We start from the raw sequence: 24,097 nt of genomic DNA on the forward strand, positions 1-24,097 counted from the left end.
CCCAAAAAATTGCGATATATCGTGAAATCGATTTTTTTTCCCCACACCCCTAATTGTTACACTACAAGACAACAACACACTGTTTAGCTGTTGACATGTAAAGGTTCAGAAATGTAAGCATCTAAACAAAATGACAAAGTCTACATCTGCATCACATTAAACACGGTGTGAAAAAAGTTTGCTCCACTCGTACATCAGTCTGACCTCGCCGCTAACACGTCAGGTAACTCCAGCTTTGTCAGCAGAACAAGAGTTATGTGCAACCGCAGCAGACAGAAACCTTTACCCCTGATGTGTAAGTGCCAGACATGACTCCATTCCCATATGGATACCTCCAGCTTCTCAGCAGGAGGTGAAGAATGAGCAAAGGGAATACTACTGCTAAAACAGTGCCAGTGGTGTGTGTGTGTGTGTGTGTGTGTGTGTGTGTGTGTGTGTGTGTGTGTCATAGCGGTGTTATTCTGTCTGGTTTTCCAGGAGAATTAGGCTTTCGTAAACAAGAAGCCTTAAAGAGCTAAAGGAGCTTTTTATTCAAACATTTGTTTTAACTGAGAATGAGGACCTTACCGAGTACTCAACACAAGAATTACACTAAAAGTTTTGTTTCAGAAATCATCTAACTAAATCAAATACATATTCGATGTCATCACCCCTTGTGTTTAAATGTTACACATTGGCACAAAGTCAAGAATTCAGTAAATTACAGTCAGATTATTACAAACAGATGCCAATTATCATGAATCCCACATGCAATAAAACACATATTACTAACTGAAACAGCCATCAAATAAAAACCCAAAGAAGCGTATTTAATTTTGAATTTAGAAAATGTCCAGAAAAAGTCTCTCTGGGATTAAATAAAGATACATGTGATCAGTTCTTGTCTGTAACAACCTACTAGCAGAGTTCTCATATGAACTGATGCATCCCCTTCTGAAGGCAATGGCTAATAATCACTCATAATATTGACTCAATTATCATTTACTTTCAGTTTATTTACTGAAATTTCTTCCTTGCTTAAAATAAATTAACAAATACATTTATGAAAGCATTCTTAATTTACCATTTTATCTGTCCAAGATTTAACACTGTGTCGAAATGGTCTGTTTGTAATTATTCTGACATATAATGATACACTGTACAACAAGGATGGGCAACTCTATCACAGTGGGGGCCACAAAGTGTGATTGTATCTGATCCGAGGGCCACATTATCAACATTTATGTCAGGCTCAGCATTTAGAATAATGACTAATCTGAGCATTAATTAATACTGGGGTGGGAGGAGAGTTTTGCCTTTTTTTGTCTTCGTGGTTTTGTTGTTTTAGTCATTTTGTGTGATTTTTTTAGTCATTATGCATGTATTTGTTGATTTTTGTGTTCTTCGTGTAATTTTCTGCATTTATGTTGTCGATTTGTGCATTTTTGGGGTCACTTTCTGCATTTTTGTTGTTTTCTGCATTTTCCTGTCATTTTGTTTTTTTATTTATTTATTTTTTTTTTTTACCTTGTCTGCACATGCTGGTGAAGGTTAACACTACAAGAAGTGCAATCTTTTAACAGCAATGCATATTTTATTATTGCAATTAAATAAATGAATTTATTTCATTGCATAATTGTGACCATCACCAGCCCTCCCTAGGGAAGGGTAAATACTTTATTAAAGGGAGGATGTAAAAAAGAGAGGGCAGTGTTACACCAGGGTGAGGGAGGTGGGGGGGGGAGTTAACAGGGAGGAAGGATACAAGATAGGAAAACGAATGGGAGGGGAATAGTCAATAAGTTTCAAGTGATGCGATGTGAAATTGTGGTTGTGTATATTGTGCTTATTGTTGTGTTATCAAGCCAGTCTGGTGACCAGTGTGCGGCTTAGGAATAATGGTGGTGGCTGTGAGCAGAGGAGGAAGTGAGTGGAAATTCCATAAAACAGGTATTTGGGAACAACGTGTCTATGGTTGAGCCCAGTATGAGTGTTATCCCACAGCCCGAGGCCAGTGCGTCCATGACAAATGTAATTCCAAGAACCGCCACTGCAAAACCCATGAGCCGCCCCCGGGCCCGAAGAAGCAGTCGGGGCAGCAGAAAGAGCGGGAAATCTAGGGGCCCCCGGCGACCACCCCACGGCCAAGCAGCCCCCCGAACGCCCCCAAGATCCCAAGCCGAGAGGCAGCCATTGCCCCCCCCATACACACCCGAGAAGGCCCCAAGGAGCCAAGGACCCAGCGCACCACGCCACCGATCCCAACACCCAACCCCCAGGCCCCCCAGCCACCCACACCACCACCCACACCCCCGCGCCCAGCCCCCCGAGGGGAGGGCCCAGAGAACTCCCCGCCCGAGACCCCAGCGGAGGAGCCGAAGCCCACGCCCAGCAGACGACCAGAGCCACGCCGAACGGGCAGCCGGCGGGCACCCGCCGGCGAGCCCAGAGCCAGCAGGGACCTGACCCCATGCCAGGAGGACCCGGAATGGATGCAGCACCAGGAGCAGCCCGCCCAGGGCGGACGACCACACCCCAAGCCGCATAAGGCACCAGGGGGCCGCCAGGAGTCCCACCGCCGGCCCCCAGGCACCCCAACCTAGCCCCCCCCGGCGCCCCAGATCGCCCTTTGCTGATGCCGCCTGCGCCACGAGCTTCAGTTCTTTAAAGCCAGGGCCCCCTCCAGAGGCCAAGCCAGACCGCCCCGCCGGGATGTGGCCCCCTATTCTGGCCTTTCCTGTCATTTTGAATAATTTTGTTGACGGTTTGTGTTTCTTTGGAGCTATTCTATAATATATTTCTTTCCATGTTTTCATAGTCACTTTGTTTGTTTATGTGGTTGTTGTGTCTGTCCTTGTTGCCATGTTGTATTTCATGAGTCATTTTGTGTATTTTTGGGAATTTATTGTGTGTACTTTGTGCATTTTGCTGTCGATTTGTGTGTTTTGGAAGTTATTTTTTTGTGTATTATGTTGGACTTTATATTCCTTTCAACTTCTTGAAATACAATTTTTGGGGATTTGTTTTGGGGGCCGCACTGAATTACACAAGTGGCCCCCGGGCCGACAGTTGCCTACGTCTGCTGTACAATGTGTATGTGTGCGCACTGCGCACACAGACATTCATGCACATACTATGGAAAGCATTCTATGAAAAAGCATTAGCATTGGTCACATTGTGCAAAATATCATCTGTTGTAAAACTAGAATACTACTGGTAGCTACTCGCCCATCCTCAGTCATGCAATGACCATGACTTTCTCATGGGTGTGACACATATACAGTTGTTAGTGAGTGAGTGGCACCAAGGTGAGGAATGTGTTAACCTCCAAACTGACCAAAAGGTTGTTTTTCTTGTGCTTGACAGAAAGCAGAAATAATAATTGCTGCTATCACATTTGTTTTGTTTTCCCTTATAACGACGCTACATGTTTGAAGAGGCTTTTCATGAGCCATGCATTACAAAGCAAAGGCATGCTGAGTAGAAGCCATCCAATAAAAGAGAACCATAAGACTTCATCAAGTAAAAGATGTAAGCATTGTCCTAAAAGTCGGATACGTCACACTTCCATTGAAAGTCTTTACAATAATGTCACAGCAGAACCTTGGATCACAGTTAACTCATCTGGAACTGTTGTCGTCCTCTCAGTCTAAGACAAAAGAAATAACTTCAACTCACCCGTTTCTATGGAAACTCCACACAGGGGTACTTTATGGCTATTTATGGGTCTCTTGACGGTGTAGTGAATCTTATAAAAGAGAGTCATTTAAAATCCGGTTGGTGTCCAACCCTGGAGATGGCGTTGCCAGAGATGGGGCCCAGGGCGATGGCAAAGTTAATGCGCCGTCAAATACTGAAGCTTTTTGACATTTGTGGAAAGCCTGACTTCTATTGTGTTTGAGCCACGATTTAGACAAAACAATTAATGTGCATCGTATCTATAGGGTAAATAAATATTGAAAAACAGGAGCCAGTTAATGTAGCGTGAAGCATGGAAGACGAGCTAACAAATTAACAATATACAAGTACCAGCATCACTTCTATAGCTCATTATGCATCAGCTTTTTGATTCTTATATACAGTATATCTGTATTATATTTGTACATTTGTATTATTTTATTTTTCTACTGTAATGTGTGCACTTGTATTTAATCCTTATTTAATTAAGTCTTTTACTTAATTATGTACATGTTTCTTTCTTTGTTTAGTGTTTATTCTTTTCATTTATAATATTTCTGTAACAAAGTAATTTTACCCTGGGATAAATAAAGTATTTCTGATTCTGATTTTGGTCAAACAAGGACAAAGAATCATTCATTCAAATACTTCTTAGGCCCAGTAAGTAAAGAATCAACACTTTACATCTGTAAACTACTCTGTGAAACACGAATCTGCATAATAAACACGAAAACGATGGGTACGAGTATTTACTCGCTGTACAAAAGACAAATTACTATTGCTATAGTTACTAAGATCGATTCAGCGTATTTCACCACGTGATTATCATATTGATCCAAAAAATGTCCAAGTCAAATTTTTAGAAAGAAAAAAAATAATAATATAATACATATGCATAGCATGTAAACTCCCAGTCAGTATGTGTTATTTTCATAAAACATACTGGACACTTTTATGAATGTATGCGTTTACCTATTTTTTTTTTAAGAATTTAAGATCTTAACAGAATCAGAATCTGTTTTACCACTTGTTTTTTATATTTGTACTTGAATAAAGGTTAGTTAACATTTGCTTGTTTCTGCAAGTTTAAAAAAATGTAATACATCTTTTTTCATACCATTTTGTATAGATGTCCCGATACAACTTTTTCATTTCCGATATGATACCGATTTTGCAGGCTTGCGTATCGGCCGATACTCCTACCATTTTGTACTGGTGAAATTTGTATTTATTTATATTGCAATGTACAGTATCGGGATATATTGTATCGTGACACACAAATTGTGAATCGTATCGTCAGATTCATGGTTACTGTGCACTAATTTGGCATTTATGTCTGATGTATTGATTTTGAACAATAATTGCCATCCATTAGTCATTACAACCCCCGCTACAAACATATACACTCATAAACACAAACACTTTATTATTAAAAAACTAAACTGTGATTTAAAAACAAGCTTATTATAAAATCCCACCAGACTGTGATCAATCACTAAATCACTAATAAGAGAATCCATCAATCCTTCTTCTTCTTCAAAAAAAGAAAAGAAAACTGCGCTAATGACTTCTAAATACAAAAAGCTGCTGCCACCTGCAAGGGATTTAATAGTGATAATACTTTATGTCAATAACAATAGATTTGGGAAAAAACGATTCACGCTTTACAAGGCTTTTACTCTTTCACAACTCGCCGTGCTTGTTTGTTTCCTTCGCTCCATAGCTAATGAGGATCCCACACATTAGTTTGTAAGCACAGAAACACTTTCAACAGTCTGGAGGCCAGATGGGAGCGTGGATCACATGTGAGGAGAGCAAAAAGTTTACAAAAAGCCCTCAAAGCTCTCTTCCTGTTCTGCACATTTCACTGTTATTGGGTCATAAATGCATCTGCTGAGTTAGCTCGATTCAAATCCAATGACAAAAAAATGTCCCCTGGTGCCTGGAGTCAAAGTTAGAAAACCCAGCTCTACAGTCACCCTGGACTGACCCCAACAATCTGCAGTTTAATGCTGACTTCCGTCCTTCAGCTAGGCCTGGAAGTTTTTGTGGGAATCAGGGGGGCGGGGTTATGATCAAAGTGCTGGTGCTGGGTGCACATCTAGAACTACACACATATCGGTATTAAAGTGGTGGAGTCTACATAAACATTCAACACATGGACATACAATACAGACGTTTCTGAGTGGGCTGCACCTTGAAGGCTACATTAGTCTATAGAGAGAATACTTTACCAGGAAGAGAGGGGATTTATGGGCGAGTATAAGCACACCCTAGACCTGTCACGCATACGGTTTTCATAAAACTCTCGTGTTTAGGTATGAGTGTGGGTTGTACTATAAAAATGCAATTACACAAAATCACCAGCAGAACCTGGCACATCTCTGTGTGTGTGAGCCTACAGCACGGCTTTCTTTACCTGAATAGCCTCAAATGAGGGGGAAAAAGGGGGCTCAGCCCTGGGTGGGCCCCCGGATCACCAAGTGCGCTTGTCTGGGTAAAAAAAACCTCAAAGAACAAGGCTCTCAAAAGTCCGTGCCAGTTCATACACTGGGTTTAACAGCTACTCTCACATTTCTGAGCAAGTGCAGAAACAAAGTGCAAGTTTGAGAGAAATGTGAAGAGAGGCAGTGTGGGATCAAAGATGTAAAAGAAAATGAGGCAGAGAGAGGAAGCCAGGTTTGCCCTCCTGAGCCTAGAACATTTAGGCTTATATATCATAATAACCAAGAATGTTATCACAACACCAAGGCAGCTGGATAGAGAAAACAGACATTGTTCAAAAAGGAATCACCCCAATCATTTAAAAAATAAATTTTGTTCATTGATTTAGTCTTGAAGAGTATGTATTGTATATTACAAAAGACATTTATTTACATGTATTTATTTCAAACTGATCAAAAGCCTAGTCCCACTAATTTGGCAGTGCAATGGCTTTTAATTCACTCTGACTAATGCTGTCCATGTGTGGAAGAAAAGGGAAAACTATACAGATCAATCTGGTTTCAAGTACATTTGGGAACTGCCACAAAAAATCCTAAAAGTTGGAACAAAGATACAAAACAATGTCAAAATATATAAACATTTACAGGAGTTCCAACAATAATCGTTAGATCAAGGGCCCCAACAAGTTTATTTATGATTTGTTCATGTATTTAGTAATAACAAGTTACTAATAGCCCACATTATCACTCTGAGAGGGTTGTGCATAGTAAGTTAACTTGTATCTAAGCTACAGCAGGATAAGCTGACAAATGTCACAGTATCAGAGTATTGAGTACTCGCTAAAATGAGCTGAATACTAAGCATTTCCTCACAGCACTCTCCACTGTGCAGTTGAAAGCTTGCAGTGTCCGAGGCCTTTTGTTCATCTTCTGCATTCAGAGTGAGCCACCTGCTCTGCTTGGGCTGACTCTGATTTACACAGGGTGTTTGTAGCAAGTAGAAATCAGACAAGGACTTAGATAACTGCACACTTTGTAGATTATAGATGGTAAAATTGAACTGGCTCCGGCCACTCCTGTGCAGTCTCCCTCTTATCATGGTTAAATGTCTGTAGCTCACTTGCTTATCTTTTAATTGCCCCCAACCCTTGTCTGACCAGAGCGAGAAAGGGGGAGATTTGCTTGCTTTGGCTGGTGTTTGTGCGCATCTACGGTGGACAAATAAAGCCAGGATAATGACAGACCTGGCAAAAGGCCACGACACAAACACTGCATTTGTTCTTTGACTCCAAAGGCAGAGCAGCAGCACAATGATGTCAGTTTTCCTCTGTTTAAACCAAGTGTGTTTGTCCATTCCACCTTAGACTTGGTCCATATTTGACACCAAACTGCAAACTTGACTCTGTTTTCATAGATGACTTACGTGTTCTCTGGTAGAACTGGCTGTTAATCAATGACTATGACTAGGTTTGATAAATATGTTGTAAAAAGCAATAAAATGTACATTTTTGTGTTCTATTTGCAAAATGCCACATTTGCACTTTACATGGGAAAAATTGCTGCTTTTTTATTATACATATATATAAATATATATTTACTTATATTAAGTTTTGATCAACTTAGTTTAAATTAACCTAATTTAAATTATACTATCGTTTGTAGCTCTGATGAGATGTTGTTCGAATGTAAAGTTCTAATAACATTGCTCCAACGGACTTTTATTTTGCAAACCGGAAGTTCCCACTGAAACTGTTGTACTTGAGGTAGCTTGCTGACTGTGAATGTGTACTTACAACAGGGACTGAGTTATTATTAGTTAGCCAGACACAACAGTTTGAACACTGAGCAGAGGAAGATGATTAAAGATGATCACATTCTCACAGAGCACCACTGCGCTACACAAAAAACGGGCGGAGCTTTCAGGGGGAGGGCGATGCACCTACGAAGCGGTCCCAGGAAACATCCATCCATCCGTCCATCCATTTTCAACCCCACTTTCTCCTGTTTTTACAGGGTCACGGGGGTCTGCCGGTGCCAATCTCCGGCTCTCATTGGGCGCTGGGCGGGGGTACACCCTGGACAGGGCCCGGGAAACATTTCCCCATAAAAAAAAAAAAAAAAAAAAAAAAAAAAAAAACTTTCCTTGCCCCACGGTGACGGCGTTTTATGCCGATTCTGTCCATATTCGCATTTAACCGTTTTCATTGGTCGATTCCGTGGTTCCGTCCACGATTCTGTTAACGCAGATTTTATAGGGCCCTATAAATGGCATGACGAACTGCCTCATTGTATATCATAATAAAAACCCTTATCTCAAAATAAATCTTAAGAGATACTATAATTCAAACCTTTTCAATAAAACCCAGACATGCAAGAAGTTATTAGACATTCTTTATTTTACAATAATTACAGTGTCTCTTTCTTGCATATACGCTAATGCTGGGGTATATCACCAAATGGTTTTAGGTCAAATGTTTTCAGGTAGTCACCTCTCAATATTAAGACTATATTTTCTTTGAAGTCGTGTATACTTAAGGACTATTATATATGTACTGTATACATGTATATGTGCAAAATACTCTAGTTAGTTACGCTCAAAATGAAAAGATTATGTTTTATTTGGTGTTCCTGTGCAGCAACTAACCTTTAATCATAGATAATTAAAAAAGATAAACCTGAAGTCTACATGCTCCATTTTTTCCTCAAATCAAATATTTGCATAATGAAGTCAACTGAACCCTTCATTTCAACATGTTCAATAGAAATTCTCCATCTATGCACCTATGCTTTAAAGCCTTCCTACAATCTCATCTATCTACCTACTATTGCATTAGGGTCCCTCTGAATGGATTTAGAGAATCTGTGTAAGCTTTTGAGACCCAACAACTGTACTACCCATAAACACAGACAAAAGAGGAGACAGATGTTGTCCTTTTACAACTGAACCTATCTGGCCTATAAGTGATAGTGTCCACATAAAGTTTCTTTTGGTATGACAAAGTTGTTGCTGATATTTCAACAAGGTTCTGCCACATGCCTGTTTGTGTACGCAGCACACACCTGTGTTTTTGTGGGTGTGTGCCACATAATGGACCCTCAAGAATCTAAAATCAGCCTGTGACTCATTAAAACAAACATTGCCTTGGTTTTGTTAGGCTAAAGTCATGAGTGCGTGTGTTTGTGTGCGTCTCTTGTGCAAAACAAATGGGCTCAAAGTACATTTGTCTCCAATCAGAGCAGTCATGATGGGCTATGAGCGTGAATGTAGCTCTCTCGTTCTCAGATGGGAGTGCAGAGAATGTATTATGGCTGAAAGCACCCAACCACACCAAGTCTTTGTCAGCGCTCCCTCTTATTCAAGTGGCCATCAATAATTAATCACACACTGTCAGCTAGAGAGACCCCACACACAGAAGAGCCTTTCATCAGCTGGGTGTTCACGACTATGTGGTGCCTTTTCTACAATAAAAGGTTCATGTTTCGTTATGTAGGCGTAATCTAGAAAATGTGTCCAGTAAAAACCTAGTCCGATATACAGACACAGCATGGGCCATAATAACATAAGTATCCGAATCATGTTGGGCTAATAAACAACACGCAGCTTGCATAATGCTTTGCTGCAGCGTTGCCAGATATGACTGACAATTTCCAGCCAAACACATTGGGTAAAACCCCCGCCTAACCTGGCGACACTGTTATGCTCTGTGCACCGAAATGATCATTTCCTGGCCGAAACCGAAAACAAGGAAAGCAAGGTCAAAAACCAAAAACCGAAACAAATTATTATGCCAATTATTTGTCCCACTGCATTTATGGCTAAAAATGTGTCCTAACGTCACTAATATGAAAACACTGCAATTGTATGAACTAATAGTAATACTTCAATGTTTTGGCCGGGTTGTTTTGGTAAAAAAAAAAGAAAAGTATTTTCAGTGCAACACTAGTTATCAGTGTCCTGCTAATCACACCGTGGCTTCTCTGTGGGTTGTAATTACACATGCATTGTAAATATTTTCAAATAAATAAATCAGAGAAATAAACGCCCAATTTGTAAACACTAAACCATAGACTGTAAAAAGAATTGACGGGATAAGCTCCCTGGTGGAGTGAAGCTTTTATTTTTAGAGCTCCCCCTGCTGACTGGGTGCAGTATAGGTCATAAACCCCGCCTCCTCAATGGTAACAGATGGGATGTGGATCAAACTGTAGGGATATCCCGATATGATTTTAGGTCATAAATGACGATGATTGACAGCCGCAGATCTTGCATAGCTCTCTTTGTGAACAGCAGTTATGTCTGAAGGAAATCTGAGACGTGTGATTTTCTTCATTTTCAAATAGAGAACATTTAGATATTTTAGTTGAAACACATTGTGTTTTTGTACTAACCTTTATGATCTGAACAAGCCGTTGGTAGAATTTCCAGCAGAAAAGATACTTGTGTTCTTGGCGTAGCTGGGCTGCGTAAGTTGTCAGGGCAGTATGCTAAATGGGTGGGACGTGTTACCAGTGCTCCTCCCACCGGACCCTACTGTGACAACAAATTTGCAAGATAGAAGCGCCCCTAAGCGCCGTATTTTGGCTTCAAGAACATTGAGTGGGAACAGCTACAGTGCACGCCCACTGCACTAAACACACTGTTATGCAATAATCAGCAAATGCTCTGCAATTTCCATTTTGTATAGCAAATGTTGCTTCATCTTTTTTTCCATGTTTAGATTATGCCCCGTTATATGATAAGATTTGATTTAGAAAAGAAAAATCAGCAGAATTCAAAATAGAATTTAAAGCAGCCACAATGGGGCAAATTATCTGTAAACATATCACAATTTTCCAATAGATTGGAATAAAAATAAATTGTATAATCAAAATAAAAAATTTAAACATTTACAAAACATTTAGAATCCTGAATGCTGAACCATTTTAGAGATTAGTGGAAAAAAACAACTTAGTATATATAACTAGTCAACCAAAAAATTGGCTCAGCAACTGTGTGTGCTTCAATGAAGCAGAGAGAAACTCAACATTTCAAAGAGTACGTAACTATTTCAAAAACCAGCTGTGTGGAGTGCTGCATTGGTTTCTAAAAGATTAAAGATACTTGAAAATGTTGTCTCTGGTGCTCTTCAGTTTGAGGATCAAACTTAAAGTTTTGAGAAGATCTGAGGCACTCAGACAGACTGTTGATAAAAAGCCTTTATTCCATGAGCGCTACAGTATCATAAAAAACATAAATTAACTATTAAAACAGTAATTAACTATTCTTTTCCATTTAAAAAAACAACAACAAAACAGCTATACCAACACAATAGCTCTTCAATGACCACCAAACAAGTGAATAAATATGCAAGTTGAACATATCAGATGAAAGCAGCCATTATCAGAAAATACAAGAGATCGAAGGAAACCTTTGGAATATCTTTCTGAATCCTCCTTTTTCTCAAATCTCAGCTTCAGCACTGCATGCTGCTGGGAAATACATCATAAGCTAGTGATGGCTGCTAAGGTTAAAGGTCAAACAACTAAAAACGAACCATGAGCCAATCCTGAATTAACCTCCGGGATGAGGACACTTAACATGCCAGCGGTCAAACGGTGCATGGATGACCAATCCCTGAATGACCAATCACAGCACAGGGTGAAGGGTCAAACCGCTGTGTTAAGGCCAGGCAGGTATTAGAGGTGCTCTGGGAATAGGGAGGCCTGGGGCACAGGGTGGATGGTGCGACACATGGAGTCAAACGACTGAGAAAACATCAAAAGGATACAATGCACTGAAAACATTCACTATTTACTGTTCCTTAATTGACTACAAACTGGGCTTAATGACATTTTTATAACACTATTGCACTTTAATTGTTATATGACCCCAGTAATAATGCCTGCACTTCAACACAGACAGCTAAGAGGCTGCTGATCTTAGAACATTTTTCTCTTACAGAGAGCACCACACACATAAAACTAGGATCCAAAAGGGTTGGTGTTTTTTTTGGTTCCCACAGGTGTGATAGGGCTGTAGTAAAAAAAAAAAAAAGGTCATGGATTCTTTACTACTGTCAGGCTGACAGATGGAGCATTAGATCATGTGACATGGGTGGAGAAAGAGGGGAGCAAGTATCTTGACAGTCGGACCACCCAGAATTCTGTGCATCCAAAATAAGTTAAGTGAATAAACAACTCTTAGTTTCCAAATGCTATGAATTTTCTTCTGTATTAAAGCAAAAAAAAAAACCAGCAGCAGGTTTACAGATTATAATGCTCAAGCTGAATAAGCCAGAAAACAGTCAGGAAGTACAGCAAGAAATCAATACAACTGCCGGCTTTTTTGATCACAATAAACTATGCAAACAATTTAGCATTAAAGTTAAGATTTTTTTTTACAGCAAAACGTAGTTTCATCTTAAATCCCAGTTAATAACAAAAGTTGTCCTGAATAATGTGAATGTGAACTGCCAAGTTGGACGCGACCAGACAAGCCCAATGTTTAGAGGAGAAACAGTGACCTACAACTGCTCACTGCATTCCTTGGAGACACAAGCTAACACAAAACATCCTCCTCCGTCTGGGAAAGGCGCCTGAACAAAGGTATTTTCCTCAGTTTGTCTGGGATGGAAAAATCTTGATACCTCAAAAAAGACAAAGAAACACGAGCCCACCCTTCAGCAGGGGAACCGTGAAACAGTTAAGTAAAAGGAAGGAACAACAGCACCTAAAACACATGATTAGCTCTTTGAAGTTGGGGTTAGGTATTATGTAAACCTAAAGGTGAAACACTGCTGCTCCTTTAAACAAGACTAGATCTGTTTTTCACTTCATGGGCTTCAAAACATACCATCTGTGGCAAGTGAGTGTGTGTGTGTGTGAAAATGAACAATAGGTGAACAAGTGTGTTTGTCTAGTATGTGTATCTACTAGTGTAAAGGACTGGCATCTTGGTAATCCATCAACCTGTAGTCTTTACACTGAAGACATAACAGCTTCATCCAAAACAAGTTCACCCTCCCCTTTCATTCAAACCTACTGTAGATATGTAAGCTCCTTTTTTTTTTTTTTTAAATGGCTCTGTTTCCTAAAGCCACAGAACTAGTGCACAGTCATGCTCAAGCTAACAGTTACAGTATATAGTAGGGATGTCCCGATACAACTTTTTCACTTCCGACACATAGGGCCCTATGAAATCCGCGTTAATGGAATTGCGGACAGAATCACGGAATTGACCAATGAAAACAGGAAATGGACAGAATCGGCATGAAACGCCATCACCGTGGGGCAAAGAACGTTTTATCATGGGGAAATGTTTACGGGGGCCGCTTATTAGGTAATATAATATATATCGGATATTTTAGATGCAGTTCGATAAAATCCAATCGGACTGCATCGGACAGATATCCAATATCAATATCGGATCGGGACACCCTAGTATATAAGGTGGCTACAGTCACCATATTTTGCAATGATCAGTCAACTTGTCAGATTCTTTACATTTACTTGTACAATAAATTAAGATGCACGTGGATTGTTGGATAATACATTACTTCGATTAAAGATTACACAAGATGGATGCTTCCATCTTTAAAAAATCTTTATTGTTGGCAGTAAACACTTTTTTTTCAGAAAAGGAAAACTTAGCTAGGATGGAAAAATCTGGGATGATGTGAACAGAACAGTTATCAAATGCGACAGTGAAAGGTCTGGTTGTAAACAAGTACGAAAAAAGATTTATATTTTACTAAGAATTGGGCAGAATATTTAAGTTCTGTTTTTTTCCACCCTTTCTGTTGCTATTGCTTCTAAAGTAATGTACACAGTTATATAATTTTATGTGACTGTGTAAAGGTGTTTTGTACGTGCAGCATTTGCCAACAATGTTTAATAGTGACAGCTGCTTGTGTAGTTGCTAACCTTAGCTATGATTCTTATTATATTTATAAATTGATGCGTATTTGTGCAAAAGAAACCCTTTGCTACAGTACCGCCCTTGTCTTGCTCTCCGTTGGAAGCACAATGTGTCCATTTAAAACAACCCCAGAACTCAGGTCTGTGAGCATAACAGAGCATGGAAAAGAGCACTGGGATCCAGGTGCTTCCCATTACCTACTGCAAGTCCAAAGGATTACACAACCATGTATTAGTTAGTACAGTTGCCTTGGCCACAAGTCTGACTACTTTTATTTTTAATGTGTGTGCAACAAAGACATGGTTTCATTGAAAGCAATCACTGCTCACTAATACCTTTTTCTAAACATTTAGGCAGAAATATTGCCAGATTTGAAAAGAAATGGGATGTAAAAGTGATAAAGAGAGGGAAACCGGTTTACATTTGACAGTAATAAGAGATGATGAGATCCTACATCATTAGAATGAAAAAAGGACGACAGCTTATAGACTATTTGGTTCAGCTATTTTTCTGCCCTGCTCAAGTAGAAAAGTGAAAGCAATGATGACACGACCCCTTCATGGTTCAAAACAAATCAGTGCCTTAATTAGAGAGCAATGTTGGAGAAATGTTTATCATCCAAAACTAACTAAAAACACACAGCAGAGCAAACTTCACCTTTCTGTTGAGCAAAAAGAAGATTACACTGGCATAAAATCTAGGAATCATTACTTTTTCAGACAAAAGAAGAAGAAATGATGACTGTAGAGCAGGGAGAAGAAAGTTGCTGTTGTGCGAGTTGGACAGCTTTTAAAGTCTTTGGTTGAATTGCAACTGTTGTGTTTTGAGGTATGACAAGAAACAGGAACAATTGAGTTTCATTTGAAAAAAAATCATGATGAATTTTTAAAAAGATTCAAAATCTCATTTTGATGATGCTGATCTTGTCTTCCATATTAGAGAAAAGAACACAACAATGACAGCATCCCATTTCTAGGGCTTCCAATTTTTTTTGATTGCGGAAAAAGGGAAAAACAGAATTCACGTTTTGAAACAAAGAACAATCCAACATTTTAGGAATACACTGAAATAAAAATTCTTGTCCGAAACCGAAAAACCGAAAATGAAAAAACCAACCAACCGAAACACTGAAAGAAATGATCATGCAAATGAATAGTCCTACTGCATTTATGGCTCTGTATGTGTACTAATGCTTTAAAGAATATATCAATTAAAAATATGAAAATATATTTTTAGCACTGACATTCCAACAATGCACAATATAAAATAAAATGTTTAACTTGACCACACTCCACCCATGCATTAAATAATATTGTACAGGCCTATAACTGACTGAGCTTCTGAAAGAGAGTCAAATTAAATATGTTCTCTCATTAAAACACAAAGTGCATTTAACTTCTTGGTGAAGATCAGCTTCATTACTTTATTTATTATCCAAGCACATGTGCTTGGATAATAAATAAATTGCTATAATTGAGGCGTGCATCATTTCTTGTGCATGCTGGTATAATCCCATCCAAGTAATAATATTTATAACATGAACCAGGTACAGTCGGGATGAAGATCAGAGGATATCTGTGAAACGTGCACTGACAGACTGAAACCAGATACATGCTTTTGATGCGCATCTAGTGCCAGGCTGCATTGTACACCGCAATTTCGATGGCTGGAATTTTGGTGCATCAGTAGTGCATTTATATTTACCTGGAAAACAGGTGACATTGTCCGCACATAATCTCGTTTAAAATCGTGCTCTACATGTTCCGGTTAGACTAGAGATCATATGACTAAAAATGAATGCAGAGCTTCATCTAAAGTTTGTTTTGATAAACAAGCAGTTCAGATCATTATGACTGCATTCAAATCTGAGAATGTACTGGTACACAGGTTTAGCTCTTGTTGTATTAGCTGAACTGGCCTCACATCATGGCAGAAGCATTACATTTCCAATTACACAGCTGTGCGGGATTTTGTGTCGAATATGAGGGTGATTTGCCGGTTGGCAGGAATTAAAAGTTTCACAAGTAATGTTCTGGGACTTTATCACATGGTACTTTTTAGTGCCAACGTTATCTGACAATTTTTGCATTTTTAACGTTTATTGGCGTCAACCGATGTGGGCTGCTGCGTTCGCCGATCCGCATTATTTACAGAGAGCAGAAATATTTTTTACTTGTTCTTGTTCTACAGCACCTGTTTTTAATATTTGTCAAATATTTTTTACTTGTTGTTGTTCTACCTCACCTTTGATAATTTCAATAAATGTTCCTTTTTAAAAAATGAGACTCGTACCATTTGTTATCATCATTGTGTGTAATTTTCATTATGTAACTTGAGGGAGCAAGAGTAGAATCGGCTCCAAAAATCGGCTAAGGCTGATGGGAAAAAAAAAAAATCGGTATCGGCCCTAAAAAAAATCCATATTGGTCTATCCCTAATACTTTTCCTGTTAAACGGGGGACTGAGGGTCTAGTAGTAGGGCTAATGGACATGTGAAGCTCTTGCGACACATTCTCGTGAGATTTAAGCATAACCCTCCCATTATCGTAAGTTTTCTTAAGCAGTGAAAATGTAAAAATAACAGAAATCAACTACATTAAGCCTGTTTAAAATGTTTGGTTTAATTTTGGGAAGGTTATTGATCATTTAAAAAAGAGAAAGATGATAAAATGGAAACAAAATGGAAAAAATGTAACGTGACACGGAAATTGGTAAACCCTGAAAGGGAATTTTGGAAATTTTGAAAGGGAAAATCTGAGTCCCTACAGTTTTAAGTGAGATTGTTCATCTGTCTGATTCTAATGTGGGTTCATTTTTTAATACCTCCGGTGTGAACAATCTAAAGGTACATTAGATGTGTGAGTATGTGACACTAAAACAACAGGAGATAGAGACAGACTGGTTACCTGACAAATAGGCAAGTGTTTTGTTTCTTCTGAATGAGAGTCAGCAGTCAGTGGTAACAGGAGAAAAGGGAGCCGTGCAGACTCGCCATCTAATGAACTCTAATCTCATTAGACATTAACGAGCTCCAGCATAGATTTAGACAGCCAGCACAGAAGAGATCCAGAGCAGCAGAATGAGAGAAGAAATATGACAGCCCTTCATAAGAGGAAATTACAGGAGGCCCCAGAAACTTGTGCATGTAGAAAGGTCACAGCTTTGTGTGTAGACCACCGTGGGAAACACAGAGGATGCAGCAGAGAAGAGCCAGCAGGTTGAGAAAGAACAGAAAGGAACAGACCCAAAAATAATCCCTGGGCAAATGTAGTAAGTATGTGTTTGCAAGCAGTGTGAAGGTGTAATGATGGGGTTGTGTTCAATGAAAGAGGTCAAGAGGCCTGCCAAGAGGAAAGGCCTCAACAATTAATGATGTCATCAAAGGAGGCCGAATCCGACATGACTCATCCACCACAGACAAGTGAAAGAATTTAAACAAGCCACAGTATTTCCACAAAATAAAACTACAAACAACAGTTTCTCAAGAGAAACAACTACACACTAGGGGAAAAAAACTGTCAAAAGTACAAAAGTAAATGGTGGACAAAAATTGTTGTATTGTGGTTACCCAAAAACACGTTCATTCTTACTGTTAAAGATGTTGCACAAATATACACTGAGGAGGTGAATGGTGCAAGATTTTGCCCCACATATAAAAAGTCAGTTTATTTATGTCCTTCAAACATTTACTACACATTTGTAACCACACATTTTATAGGGAAAGACATGGTGAAAATCTGTGATAGTCTCCCAAAACATGTAGGTGAGAGTATTAAGTTAAAGGCACACCACAAACATTTTGACCTAAAGAGATGACCCATATGAGTTGTTTTAAATGATTCCTCAGACCAATATACAGCGCTTTACAGTATCAATGCTCCAAGCGGGGCTTCCCTCTTGAAATACTGACCATGTAAGTTCGGAGATACGGACCGTCTTTGGCCAAGTCATGTGACCTGGAGAATGCCTGGAGAACGTTTCACTTTACGGAAGTCACGTGACCACAGGCTCAGATATCCTCATTGGGCTAAAGGCTTTTGCTAGTATTTTTCCGCCTGTTTGACTCCTGGTCATGGCCGAGACAAGCAAAAAGTATAAAACTGCTTCTGAGGAGGGTAAAAAGACGCCGCAGAAACCCGGCCCCCTCCACCGACCCGCCTTCCGCCAAACACCACCTCACGCCCGGTGGGTCGCTTGACCCTTGTCCGCCCAGACCCCTGCCGCAGCGCCGACACCCGGCGAGAACGGCGACGAGCCCAGGGAGTGGGGGGGTGCCACCGAGGAGGGCCGAGTGCCGGGCCTCCGGCGGCGGGGAGAGGAGGGAAGTGGCTGCTCCTCCAGCCGTGGCGCGAGCCCAGCCCCGCTTCGCATCCCGGCCTGACCGACCCAGCCCTTAGAGCCAATCCTTATCACAAAGTTACAGGTCAACTGTAACACAAAAGACGAGGGAGGCTGGCCTGACTGACTGTTTGTTGATTTTTGCGACAGTGCTGCGGCGCTTGTGGCCACTAGGGGCGCTTGACTTGAAAGTTACAGGTCTAGTGCCCCTAGCGGCCAAAAGTTACACAGTTCGCCTTTAATTCAGTAATTTCCATCCATTTTCCATGATTACTGAAAATCGGAGACCGAGTTTGTTGCAAAATACAGCATAACTGTAATGCACAACGTGAAAGTAATGTGGTGATGTTTATATCATGTGTACTAGGGATTTTAAAGAATAGCTGTTAACTAAGAATTACAGGGAAAATGTACCGACAGCACATTAACATCTCATCATTTTTGGCTACAAGTGGAGACGATACCAGTCAAAAACATACTGGTATATGCATGCTCCCATCACTTCAGGCTGACAAGTAGCTTAAAGATCTCTTTTAATGAAGCCTCATTCTTATCATTGGAAGTAGTTAAGTGTATGTGTTATAGTGCTAAATATAGAAAACTCACCGAACAGCAACTACATTAGAACACAATGAATAAAAACATTCCATAATTACTGGGTTAAGAATAAGAAGCTATCGTCTGACTATTTTAAAAAAAGGCTAAATTCTTTGGAGACCCATGACAATAAGTAAAGACATCCACAATGAAATCTATTCTCCCTTCTGGCTCCAACCCCTCGGTGTCGTGACTCCTAAACCCTGACCTTCGACAGCCCTGCAACATCCTCATGGTCCATGTTATGTTATATGAGCCAATAAGGATGAGAGGAAGACAAAACATCCATGTAACAGAGCACTAAAGCAGTGAGTCATCAGTCTAACAGCAAAGGGCCAGACAACCACAGGGCTACATCTAAGACAGACCTCTGCATCAAAGCGTTGTCGGGCTGCTGGGTGGGTTGGACAACGTCCACAGGCCCGGAGGTGGTTCAGAGGAGGGACAGGACACCCCTGTGCAGGGTCACCCACTAAACATTTGTCCCTTTTGGTTCTTCTGACGCCTTCCCTTAACACTTGTGTCAGCTCCTGCTACAGGTGGCCTTACACAAACACAAGCACTCTTAGCCAGGCTCTTTTTCTCTTGTCGGTGCTTCAGAGGGATCAGAGGGACCCAGAACAAAACCCTGTTGTGCATCTGTCAGGTCATTCCACTTCTCTTCCCTCCCAGCTATTCTCCAGACACATAGGAGTCAGAGGTCCAGCCCTAGTTTGAACAGAGGAATGAGATCCAGAGGAGCTGCTTTAAGACACCTAAAAATAAAAGAAAATCAAGGGATGGATCAGGGTGTAAAAAGAGAAACTAAACGGGACTGAGGGTGTCGCCATGAGGCAGTGAAGCGTTAAGTCACCACTGGCCAGAGTTCAGGCTGGGCAATTGACGAGAGCTTTGATCTGTGCCTTTAATGTCCTGAACATGTTACACCTGCCCAGCCAAGTCTCTTCTTGCTGTGCGTCATCAGCAGAAAGCCTCGGGACAGCCTGGGGGACGTTATAAGTTAACAACATGACATTTACTAAAACCGTTTAAAAAGCAGGATTTCTATGCACCCTATCATTTTGTGCACTAACATGACAATGAGGTAAAAAAGTAATGGCTTCATGAATTTTAAAACGGCTCCTAAAAGGGTAAAGAAAAGTGCACATGACTGTTGTGAGGCAGGTGAGTTTAACTCTTTCAACCATTTGTTCTTAGGTAATCCTTATTTTTGTTCCAGCAAGATTCATTTTGTCTTCTTTTTGAATAGTGTGTTAAGTTCAAGTTTCGTTTATTCAAATGCGGTTTTTTAATCTAACATATTTTGACTTTAAAAATTCCTGAAAAACTTTGTCTGAATAAACGAAACCATAACTTAAATACTATTTTTTAAAAAAGACAAAATTAATCTTGCTAGAAGTATTACACAGAAGTCAAGTGAAACTTCAAAGGAAGCATCAAAGGCAATCAGCAGAACTCGTCTGACGAAGACTGACAGTTAACAGTCGAAGCATGTCAGGAGATTAAAAATCCCTAAAAACCTTGTCTGAATAAACTAAACCTTAACTTCAAATCCTTATTTTAGTAGGCGAGATAACTTTAATTGTTATAATTCTTTAATAAAGCAGACTATTAAGTGGATATGAGAGTCCAATGTCCCCAAAAAGCAGTAAAGCAGCGAGAACTACAGGCACAAAATTTAACTTAGCTCTTTTTAAAAGAACTGGTAAAGGTTAAACTACAATGCTACACAAACACTGATACATATAATAGTGGTACTCTGAAATTAATGAAAGCAGTGGTCCTCAATAGGGCTGAACAATTTTGGAAAACAATCCAATTGCGATTTTTTTCCTCAATATTGCGATTGAATATATGATTATTTTTTCCAAAGGCATCTTGTCATGTATTTTTTAATGAAGACCAATAAATCAATCTGTTTCATAATAAACAATTTCAGATTTATTTAAACTTTAAATAAATATAAAATATAGATTTTAAAGCATAGATTAGCAAACAAATCTGTGGCTTTACCTCTTCAACATATCTAACTTCACGTTTCATGAAACATGTGGACTGCACTTCTTAAACACTCTCTGAACTTAACAGGACAGTACAAGACTGGACAACAAAAATAAAAAAAAATTGCAGCCTTTGCGATTAGAAAATCGAGTTTTATGGTATTGCGATAATATTGCAAATGTAATTCATTGTTCAGCCTTAGTACTCAACTAGTCCGGCATTAGGATTTAAAATCCCTCCTTAGAAATCAAGCTAAGACTGAAAACGCGAAACATTTTCAGATATATTTAATGACAATTTTACACAACTCTAATCATATGCAAAATGCAAACTGGATTAATCGAAGGAGGCAGTAGTTTTTATCTACAAATGTAAATGATCTAAACAGAAATGTACAACTAAGAAAGATTAAAAATTGAGGATTTCTTGTTATTACCTTATCAGCATAATTTTGACAGCAGCACTTGACCTGCTAAAAACAGTTCTCCAACCCACCTTTGGGTCCCGACCTCTGATCCACAAAGGTGAAATGATATCCAAGTATCGAATAACCCCAGACAAACAGGCTTTTCAGATTCAAGGGAAATTCCAAAATGCACAAACAGCTTTGAAAAAAATCCTCAAATCCTATGAAGTGATACTTTGGCAAATGAAGCAGGTCTGCTAGTAGCAATTTACAGGCAGGTCTCTGATCTTCATACCTGCATGGCTGGGCAGATACATTATCAGCCCTTTGACATTCCAGTAATTCTACACAAGAGCTTTACATCTTTTCATCTACCCTATCCTCTCTTCATAGAGACTGGAGCTGCTCAGAAAGGGGCCCACGGGCCTTCCAACCTGCTTTTCTGCTGCATTACTTTTTTTTTTGAGGAATTTTTTGTCCGACTTGGCTAAATTTGCAAGAGAAAATGAAAGGTATCTTATCTTTTTGTATTTATTGAAATTATTTTTGCACATTTTAATAGCTACATATTTTGGGAAGATAAAAAAATGTCTCGAATGTCAACAGCAAAAACTAGATTCAGGCCCTCTGTGATCACGCATTCACAGAATATTCTAAATTTCACCATCATGCCTGTTGAATGTTTGTAATAAACTGAAATATGGATCACATGGCATTGTTACTGCTTTTCCATGCTGCGCCATCATACAAAACTACATTTGTATGCTGAAGTGCTTTTAATTACAAACTCTGATCTGGAGGAAAACAAGTTAAGAACTAAGTAGCAAGAACCCCTTTGTGTATAACAGGTTGGTCTGAAGTTGGTACAGAGATCATCACCATGATAACTATTAATCCACCATAAAAATTAGAGACACTAATGCAACATGATGCTTTTAATCCACCTTGATTTGCTCTGTTTTGTTTCAGTTTGACCATAACAATGGGAAACGCATATCTGTGCACACTGATCCACATTCACCAAGTTTGTATACTGACCCGAACAAGGTTGCTCTTGGCCTGAGTCCGTTGGGGTTGAGCTCCTGGAGTTCCCTGCTCTCTGGTCCCACTTCCATGCACTCTGGCCACAGCTCCTGACGTCCCATTGGTGCACACTGCTGCTCCATGGCCAGCCCTGCGAGGCCTCTGCTTGATGCCATCCAAGAGGCGCACCAGGAGGATGTTGCTGGGAAGCTCGTCCACAGCACACTCCACCAGCGTGCGGCACTCTGGACAACGGAGCTCTCCCCGGGAGCCCAGAATACCTTGAAGGCAGCGGCGGCAGAAGGTATGCTGGCAGGGGAGAACTTTAGCCGAAGCATCCAGTCGCTCCAGGCACACGGGGCACTCCAGCAAATCCAGCAGCACCGATTCATCCATGGTTTGTGTCTTCAGCAGGAAAACATGACAATGCTGGGGGCTTTTGTCGTGATGCAGATCCAGGTATTGTCACGTCACTGCCATACCTCGACTATAGCCATGGCATCTGGGAGAGAAAAGAGAATCATTCACATCATCAATCTGAAAGTAGCAAAACACACAATCTGTAGTCTCCAGTTAGATTACCGTGTTAGGGATTGAAGGCAGAGTTAATCTAATTTACTCCACAGAGGATAATTACACTTAGTGTGTGTGATTGTGGTTCAGCCACTCTTTCAAATTGACTGAATAAACAAAACCCTGTGAGTGAGACACTGAGATTTTAAACTTTGGACAGAGCAAAGATGGAAGGCATCAAGAAAACCACCATTTAATCCCTGTAGTGAAAACATGTGCTTTTTGTGTGTGGGAAAAAAACAACCGGCTTTGACGCACAGAGGGAGGATGTTAGTATTAGTACTGTACAATGATCAAGCAATAAATACCGTTATTACATAACAGCTGTAGAAAAGTCTAATCCAAGTGAAAGTGACTTTTCCGCTTATCTTACTTGAGTTTTCCTACACTTTTAAGTAAAAAACAAAACAAAAAAAAACATATTTGCTGACAAACCTCCCAAACAGCGAATGTTAGCAGGATTATTTAATCATGTACGCAGCTTTACAACACCCGACAAATAGTTGCGTTTCAGTCATTTCTGTGAGTGAAACAACATCGTTCCGCTTTCTATGATGTAAAGTAGCTTGAATGTGAAGCTTTAACGTACTTTTAAGTGCTGAACACTTACCATCTTTAGCTCTTTCCAACCAGCAGCCTCTTCTTGTTGCTCAGTATCTCCCAGTTTTTAACTGCGGGGCTAATGTTACTAGTAGTTAGCAGAGCTACACAAACCAGCACCAGTTACACTGTACAACACACTTCACGGACTCCCCGTGTGTTTCTAATTACTTACTAATAACGAGACCTCAGTCAGAAACTTAAGGATAAGCTAATGTGAAACAATACATAAACGACACAACGAAGTCCTACCGAGTCGAGCGCCATGCTAGTACTAACCAGAACTGCTGCTGCTGCTGCTGCTGTGGAGCAAACGGAGCGGGGGAGGGATACGACCGCTTCACAGCCTGTGCGCCACACAACCCTTTACACAGCTGTAACACCTTTAAAGTTTAAACAAAAGCACCACACACTGCCCACACCCCCTAAACTAACCAAATATACTTGAGCAAGTCCCCGTTTATTTAATTTCTCGCTTATATAGATTTAAAATAAATTAGGTATAGAAAGTGAGGTTGTTGGTAAACTCGTTTTGAGCGCGTAGAGGTGAAATGTCCGATT

General features: G+C 40.0%; 1 protein-coding gene across 2 annotated transcripts in view; it reads right to left on the reverse strand.

Moving 5' to 3' along the window:
- The window catches only part of sh3rf1 (SH3 domain containing ring finger 1), a 52,613-nt gene extending 28,728 nt beyond the window's left edge, over positions 1–23,885 (reverse strand). The window contains exons 1-2 of one of the 2 annotated variants that reach the window (XM_028445183.1): positions 23,816–23,885; positions 22,379–22,865 (exon numbers count right to left, since the gene is read on the reverse strand). In XM_028445183.1, coding sequence (XP_028300984.1) covers positions 22,379–22,759 — 381 coding nt within the window. In that variant the 5' untranslated portion in view covers positions 22,760–22,865; positions 23,816–23,885. The other variant, XM_028445182.1, reaches the window with a different exon arrangement.
- Positions 23,886–24,097: the final 212 nt, after the last annotated feature.

Source organism: Gouania willdenowi, chromosome 4, assembly GCF_900634775.1.
Source record: "Gouania willdenowi chromosome 4, fGouWil2.1, whole genome shotgun sequence".
Lineage (NCBI taxonomy): Eukaryota > Metazoa > Chordata > Actinopteri > Blenniiformes > Gobiesocidae > Gouania > Gouania willdenowi.